Source organism: Rhamphochromis sp. 'chilingali', assembly GCF_963969265.1.
Source record: "Rhamphochromis sp. 'chilingali' genome assembly, chromosome: 14".
Taxonomy (NCBI): Eukaryota; Metazoa; Chordata; class Actinopteri; order Cichliformes; family Cichlidae; genus Rhamphochromis; species Rhamphochromis sp. 'chilingali'.
This window is the reverse complement of record NC_137941.1, coordinates 19187969-19196283: the sequence shown is the minus strand read 5'-3', so window position 1 is coordinate 19196283 and position 8315 is coordinate 19187969. Positions and strand designations below refer to the sequence as shown.

Here is an 8315-nt window from a genome sequence, read left to right as displayed (position 1 = left end):
TAAATGTCAAATTCTGTTGAGCCTATCTGGGTATAACAGCGCAACTCTTGTGGCTTCCAGAGTGCTGCAGAGAGGCTCAGCTCAGCTTTCTGCTCGTTATAAATCACAGCAGCTTATTCAGTCATCTGGAAAAATATTCAAACTATTTTAGGGGACTGCATCCAGAACGGTGAAAGCGACAAACAAATCACACAATAGGGAGCTAAAAGTTAACTGAGATGAATTATAACTCATTTAAGCTTCTATACCAACTTGTGCCAACTAACCATGAATGGGGGCATACCAAATGTGATGTAACATGTAAACACATTATTGGAGACTTAAGTTTTCTATGCAGGTGTCAGGTTTTTAGGAGACATACATGTATTTGGGTTTTTTTTTGTTTTTTTTGTTTGGTTTTTTTTGGGGGGGGGGGGGGGGGGATTGTTTCATTTACTTGGAAGCCAGCCTTTTTCAGTAATACTCAATCAAACTTTTCTTCACAGACAGACTTATATTAATGCCTTCAAACTAGCGATTGAGTCACGCTAACATATATTTATGACAGAGAGAGGTCATAAGAATAAACTTGTTAAATCTAAGAGAGATTCAACCATAAAGCAATGGTCAATTGCAGAGAAAAAGACAGAAGCAGAAAGCATGCTAAACAATTAGAATTCAGAAAGGTTACAAACAACTTAACAATTTCAGGCCTTTTTACACTATTTACTGCATCCAATTACTTTTTACAGCAGCATCCAATTACTCAAAGCGACTGAGGCAGCTGCAGATCGGGAGGTAGAGTAGGCCGTCTACTAATTGGAAGGCCGTTGGTTTGATCCTTGGCTCCCCTAGTCTGCGTGTTTAAGTATCCTTAGGCGAGATACTGAACCTCGAGTTGCCACCAATGCATCTATGCGAGTCTGTGTGAATGTTAGGCAAAGCACTTAGGCATAGAAAAAGTGTTTGTATTGCATATGTGTGAGGAATGAGTGAATGAGGCTTGCAGTCAGAAAGCAATTTGAGTGTGCAAATCGAGTAGAACAGAGCTATCTAAGTGCAGCCCATTTACTATTTTGTGTTTGCATAATTATCTGTTGTGATGTCTCAGGAAATGGATTTGCCTTGTTCTAAAACTATACCAAACCCCCCCCCGCCCCCCCCCCAAAAAAAAGAAAAAAAGATTTGCTAGAAATTGTTGCACCTACTTATTACATTGTGGGGGAAATAACTATTATAGTTTTGTTTTGTTTTTCAACCATTTTTTTCTTCTTCTTTTTTTAAGAGGCTTTGTGATCTTTCTTTTTCCCGATCAGCCTTCTGCTGTTCAGATAAAAACCACTAATAGATGTAGGAGCTCGTTGCTATGAGCTCTGCGCCATCTAGTGTCCAAATGCACACATTGTCTTAACCTGAAGGCGGAAGTGTGACAACAAAACGTGAGAGAAAGTTATCAAACTACCCACTGACACTTAGAGCAAAACAGGAAAGTTTTTGAAAAAAGTTAAGATGTTAAAAAATACGTCTTTATTCATTCATAATTTTAGTACTTTATTAAAATTGGATAGTTGCCTTTAGCTTGTTTAAGCATAAAAATGCAATAATACATACTTTGAAGATATATATCGACGGGAAGAATATCACAAATGAAAAGACATATGTCTTAAAGACAGTCACACGTTTATCTAACTTCTTCTTAGCATAAAACACAGACTTGCATGATGTCCTAAATATCTTCGAAGCTTGTCTATGCTGCCTAGCTACATATTTCTCCACGACACGACGCCAGACGTTTCGCTCTCCGTTCTTGGATTTTATTTTGAAAGTCATCAGCGGAAGTTGAGCTTTACGGTACGGCGAGCTTGTCCTGTTAGGTGTCAGGCTGCACGCAGAGAAATACAGCATTAGCAGCATGGCTTACAGTGCGAAGATCGGTCCGTCCATCCTTAGCAGCGACCTGTCCTGTTTGGGCAGCGAGTGTGTGAGGATGATGGAGTGTGGGGCGGATTACCTGCATCTGGACGTCATGGATGGGTCAGTTGGTTAGCATATAGTTTACCTGTTGTGCTAGCTGCTAGCAAGCCAATTTCAAGCTCAGTACTTGAGAGCCAAAGTTGGCTAACATCAACAAGCTAACCTAGCTTGTCAAAAGTTAAGCCGGGCAGGCGATATTTTTGTAACTGGTTTAAATGGAAGGCTAAAACCTTTTTGGTGCTAAACTATTACAAGACTGTCTTTAAAGTGTTATTGCCTTATACTTCTCCGTGGTAGTTTTGACATTTTTAGCTTTCTCCACACTTACGCAAGACGTCAGTGTAAGCTTTTTATGCAAGATGAAGAGCACAACAGTTGCAATCTAAAAGTTTCTCTTTGTTTCCTCTTTAAGGCACTTTGTACCCAACATCACGTTTGGCCATCCTATGGTGGAGTGTTTGAGGAAGTCAGTAGGCCAAGACCCGTTCTTTGGTGAGACTTAATGATAAAACAATCACTGTTATTGTATTGTTGTGCCGCACAGTATTGGGACAGTGTGAATGTTGCAGATATGCACATGATGGTGTCTCGGCCTGAGCAATGGGTCAAGCCTATGGCCGCAGCAGGAGCCAATCAGTACACCTTCCACTTAGAGGCCACCACCAACCCTGGAAACCTCATTAAAGAGATTAGAGAGAGTGGCATGAAGGTGAGGAAAAGACCCCAAAAGAAGAGACAGACTTGCTTTACTTATTCACTGCCTTGACGATAAAGACATCTGCATAATTATAGTGTAATTGTATAATTGTAGTGATAGGGAATTATAAAACCCCGGCATTTGTTATAAACATGTGAGTGTTAAAGTGACCCTCGCTCACTTGTATTACAGGTGGGTTTGGCTATTAAGCCTGGTACTACTGTTGAAGAGCTGGCTCCCTGGGCTAACCAGATCGACATGGCTCTGGTAATGACTGTTGAACCTGGTTTTGGGGGACAAAAGTTTATGGAAGACATGATGCCCAAGGTAAGGACTAAGCAAAGATGGAAGAATGACCTTTCTGAAAAAAAAAAAAAGAGTATTACACATAACCACAACAGAACAAATTGGATTTATCATACTTACTGAATTTACAATTTAGCACAGTGCAGTTTCTATACTCTTCATTAGCATATGAGGTGTGAGGTCATTGTTTGTCTTATTTGAGAAGTTTAAGAAAGGAAATTAAAGGAATATGCATTAAAAAATCAATGTGCGTTTCTCTGTACACTACACCTAAAATTATCCAAATAAAAATGCATAGTAAATGGTCATAGCATTAAAGACTGCACAGGAGACTGTATAATCATGGTAAAAAGAAAGCATGCACTCATAGTGCTTCCACATGAATTAAGAGGGTACGTAGCAGCCAGGAGCGGCTAATTAAACACACTTCATTAACTGACCATCAGTAAGTGTGAAATGATAAAACAATCAAAAAGTAAAAGTGGACGTTTTGTTAATTTGTTGGTCTGGAGGATTCAGGTGTGTGTTAATTCTCTAGGAGGAAGGATAACAGCATGATCTTACAGAAACGATTATTGCTATCCATCAATCTGGGAAGGGTTATAAGGTCATTTCCAAACAATTTGAAGTCTGTTATTCTACAGGGAGAAAGTTTGCTCATAGAAGGCAAACATTGAAGGCACTTGTCAATTTTCCATTAGTTGATGTCCCAGCAGATTTATCCCAAGGTTATTGGGTGCAATCCTCAAAGAAATTGCAAAAATCCCAAAAGCTACATCTCAGACTCTACAGGCCTCTGTGAGAAAGTTCATGACAGTAAAATTAGAAGATTGAACAAGAATGGGTTGTTTGAACGGGTTGCCAGGAGAAAGCCTCTTCTCTCTAGAGAGAACATGACAGCCCAGCTCATCTTTGCAAAGTTGCATCTGAGCAAACCACAAGACTTCTGGACCAGTGTCCTTTTGACAGATGAGACGAATGTGGAGATGTCTGGCCAAAGTGCACAGAGCCACATTTGGTGAAAGCCAAACGCATATCAGCACAAACAGCTCATACTGACTATCAGCACTGTGACAGAGGGGTGATAATTTGGACTTGTTTTGCAGCCACTGAGTCGACTATGAACTCCTCTGTATATCAAAGTATTCTAGTCAAATGTGACGGCATCTATCTGACAGTTACAGCTTGGCCCAAACTGGGTCATGTAACAGGACAATAATCCGAAACACAATAGCAAATCTGCAACAGAATGGCTGAAAAAAGAAAATAATCAAGGTGTTGCAATGGCCTAGTCAAAGTCCAGACTTCATACTGATTGAAATGCTGCAGTGGGCTCTTTAAAAGAGCTGCACATAAATTACCCACAAACCTCAAGAAATTGAAGCAACATTGTAAAGAAAAATGGGCCAAAAGTCCTTCAACACTGTAAGAGACGATAAAATCATGCAGTCAACTTCAAGTTATTGCTGCTAGAGGTGCTTCTAAAAACTACTGAATCATTGTCACACGCTGCTTCTAAATTTTGGCTTTGTTTTTTATTAAATGAATAATGACACAGTATAATATGCAGTGTAATATTGCTCACCTGAGCTTGTATTAAAATAATTATAAGCAAGGATCAGATCTTTTTTTTTAAATGTCCTGGTATGTAAACACTTAGAACTGCTAGTGTATTTTACCATGACTATTCTTTGTAGCCAGCCTGCTGTGGGCAATGCTGGTTTTCCACAAGCATAGCCCACAGCAGGCTGATACAAAATATTGCATTGCACACTTAGAAAAAAGCAGTGCAATGGGTTCAGGTATATGTGAAGTATGTGGTGTATGAGTGCTGCCGGGCCTTTGTAGTGATCACGTACAGATGCTTTTCAGATGAATCTGTGTGTTCCATTTTGAGGAGGACCTCTTGTGTGGGTGAAAATTTGGTGTAAAAAGCAAAACACTGATCCAAGGCACACTCTGTATGATTTGTGCAGACTGTTGGTTGTTGACAGTTCTGAAAAGATTATTCAGTCATTATTGAAGCAGATATTTACCACAATATAGTGGTTTTGTTTGGCCTGCAGTCTTGTTGAAGGGGGGTGCATGTGATTAAACCGGCATTATTGTGTGCCTTTGCTCTCCTACTAATCTGTGAAAATTGTATTTGGCACATTTTGAGTTCTTTTCTGTGTATGTGTGACCCAGGTAAGCTGGCTGCGGAGTCAGTTCCCATCATTAGATATTGAAGTAGACGGAGGGGTCGGTCCTGACTCTATTCACAAGTGTGCAGAGGTAAACGACGCATACACGACAGGCTAATCAAATAACCGTCTAAAATCAAAATGTATATGCTTTTAGGTTTTCTTACATTTTGTTTGCTCCCATTTGCTCTAGGCAGGGGCTAACATGATTGTGTCAGGCAGTGCTGTGATTGGCAGTGATGACCCTCGTTCTGTCATCGCCCTCCTGCGCACCGTGGTGGCCGAAGCAATCCAGAAACGCTCGCTGGACCGCTGAGATGTTCTATTTATGGTCCTCACAGCGACACTCTACCTACCTGTCCCAGCAACACCACCACAGCAGCCAGCAGAAAGGAATCAATATGGACATTTCTGGGTTAGAGGTTGAGGGTCCAAGTCTGAACAGGGGGCTTCAGTGGAGGGTGTGTGTTGACAGCCAAATCCAAATCACTTTGATGGAGTGAACTTGCGTCGTGCCTCCTAAAACTTGAACTTCATCCTTTTTGCCACAGTCTCCTGAATAGTTAACTCAAAACGAGTCTCACCTCAGCATAGGAACATCTATTTCAGGACTGGAGCCAATGCTACTCTGAGAAACTCTGTAAACATTCCTGAGTATTGTTTTGATTTACACTGTGTTCTCCCTATGAATCACAGAAATAAAATGGCCCAGATATCATGGTTCATACATCACAAAATCCAATTTTGACTCGTTCATTGTTGTTGAAATCACAAGCTATTTACTGTTATACTGAGTAGAAGTATTGTACACCATTCAATCAAACCATGAAATTTGATTTTGCAGATTAAAAAAGTTAAAAGTGAAAGGAAGTGTGTGGTGTTTGCAGTTTGACCATAAATGTGTATTATACATTATGTACTTATATCATTGGGTACACTGCTTAACAACACAAATGCCTAGTTAGCCAATTACATTGTATTAACTCAAGCATTTAGGCATAAAGAACTAGAATCGGTGAAGAAGAGTGATTTAAGTGACTTTGAACACGGTGTGGTGGCTGGTGTTAGAGTGGCTGGTCTGATTTTTTTTTATTTATTTTTTTTTTCCCCAGAAACTGCCGATCTACTGGAATTTTCCCACACAACCAACTCTAGGGTTTTCAGGGTCCAAAAATATCCAGTGAGCAGCAGTTATCTGGGTGTGTTTGTGTCAGAGGTTGGAGGAGAATGAATGGCTAGACTCATTCAGATTAGAAGTCTACATTTAACAGCACACTACAACCAAAGTAGTTGTGGTGTGTTGCCGGAACATCTTTTTTTCAATGCACAACACGTCCGGCCTCAAAGTAGACAAACTATAACAATAGAAAGCCGTACTGGGTGGTGGTGCCTCAATGAGACAGAACTGTAAGGTGCTCCTTAAACATTAATCTTGCAGCAATAATCTTGAATTCAAACCCCATTTTACATTAGTGGAGCTGATGAACAGCAGGTGAACATATTTCAGTTCTCGGGAATGAGTATCACAGAGAACCTGTCACTGCCGGCACACACCTGCCTGGATAAGGACGCTGAGGAGTGACTGTACTTCTTAAGAAAACTGAATTTTCATGTCAAGTTCTTGTTAACTTTTACTCAGGAGCAGTGGAGAGCAACTTAACTAGAAGCATCACAAAATGCTTTGATTTTCACCAGCATCCATCTGTTGAGCCTCACTGTTAACAGTGAGGTATCTGCATACAGCTCAAAGGATGCTAAAAAAAAAAATTACCCACCACAGCCTGTTTAGCCTGCTGCCATCTGGCAAAACGAGGAGGGATCCAATGCTGTACCACCAGACTCCGGAGCAGTTTGTTTCCTCGGGCAATTTAGTTATTATTCTTTGTTAGTGCAATACATTTACAAAATTTGAATTTGTCATAAAACCTTGTGTTATATGTCGACAATTAAATCTTACATTTCACTGCAGCAGCCTGCTCGATCTCTTCTACTATTGATATTAAGTCTGTTTTTATTAATCCTCACTCAGGTTTTCAGTGTTAGACTTCTGCTTGTCACTGGGTATATTTTCCACAGCTCTTTTAACTCACGTGGAAGGAGATTAATGGCTCCTTCACAGAGAAAATCTAGAGTACATGATCCAAGCTGCGTGACTGGCTTCCACTGATTTTTTTTCCCCCCTCTCCCATTTGTACACAAGATGGCGAGTTTGGACAAAAACCTTTTTGATTAAATAGTCAGGGGTATATTTATTCATTTGTAAACACGAACAAATATTTTACAAGCCTCCAGATTAAAAACTCTGCGCTGTAATCTATGGTGTGTTCAGGCTTACTAGTGTGAACAGCAACGCTACAAATTCAGCAGATAATTGGACACAGAGTGATTGCTGTGAATAAGAGGAGCCGTCTGTCTCTCTGCATATTGACAACACTGCTTTAACCTTTGACTGCTTTTCAAAGACTTTTATTGCTCTGTCAGTTTCAATCATTACACTGAAAAAAGGGGGCTGTTATTTTTCAATTGATTACTGTCTCGCAGTGGTGCCAGTGTCTGATTTGTTTGAACAAGGAGAAATGCAAGTTTACGAGCAGGATGTGTTTCCAGGAATCGATACGTAGCATTGTATTTGTTGAATCACCAGAACCAGAACCTTGTTTTTCCCGCACACCCAGAAAGACCAGAGATATATCTGTGGTTTCTCTCATCTCTTTATCTGCTGAAAGAATCCCTCCTGTCAATGAGAATCACCCATGACATACTTCAAACTGCAAGCAGCTCACTCTTAATAATGCAGCATATGTCTTGGAGGCAATTCACAGAGCTGCTGAAATATTGATGCCTAAAAATCTGTATTTTTATTTTAAAATCACAGATAACGGCAGATAATGTCATCATCTTTGCTTACAGGGTCGATGCACACGTGTATATAGAGGTTTGCATACTGTGCAAGTGTGTTACAGTTGAGTTTGTGTATTATATGTGTGTTTGCGCATTATTGGGTGAATCTGTGACCGATTTCTGTTCTAATAGAGGATGACAGCCGTTTTGTATGCCTGTGTTGCTGCCACTTGGAAATGAGAGACAATTCAATGTGAGTGAGTCGGCAGCACCTACACATGCTCCACACTACTTAAGCCATGTCGTAGTGTCATTATTAGTTAATTGACAGTTGC

General features: G+C 40.2%; 1 protein-coding gene across 1 annotated transcript; it reads left to right on the top strand.

Annotated features, from left to right (window-relative positions):
* Positions 1 to 1829: 1829 nt before the first annotated feature.
* On the top strand, positions 1830 to 6005 carry rpe (ribulose-5-phosphate-3-epimerase). Its single transcript, XM_080903624.1, has 6 exons — positions 1830 to 2013; positions 2366 to 2445; positions 2523 to 2662; positions 2843 to 2977; positions 5144 to 5230; positions 5333 to 6005. Exons 1-6 carry the CDS (start codon positions 1892 to 1894, stop codon positions 5453 to 5455), a joined length of 687 nt encoding a protein of 228 aa, XP_080759750.1. The 5' UTR covers positions 1830 to 1891; the 3' UTR covers positions 5456 to 6005.
* Positions 6006 to 8315: the final 2310 nt, after the last annotated feature.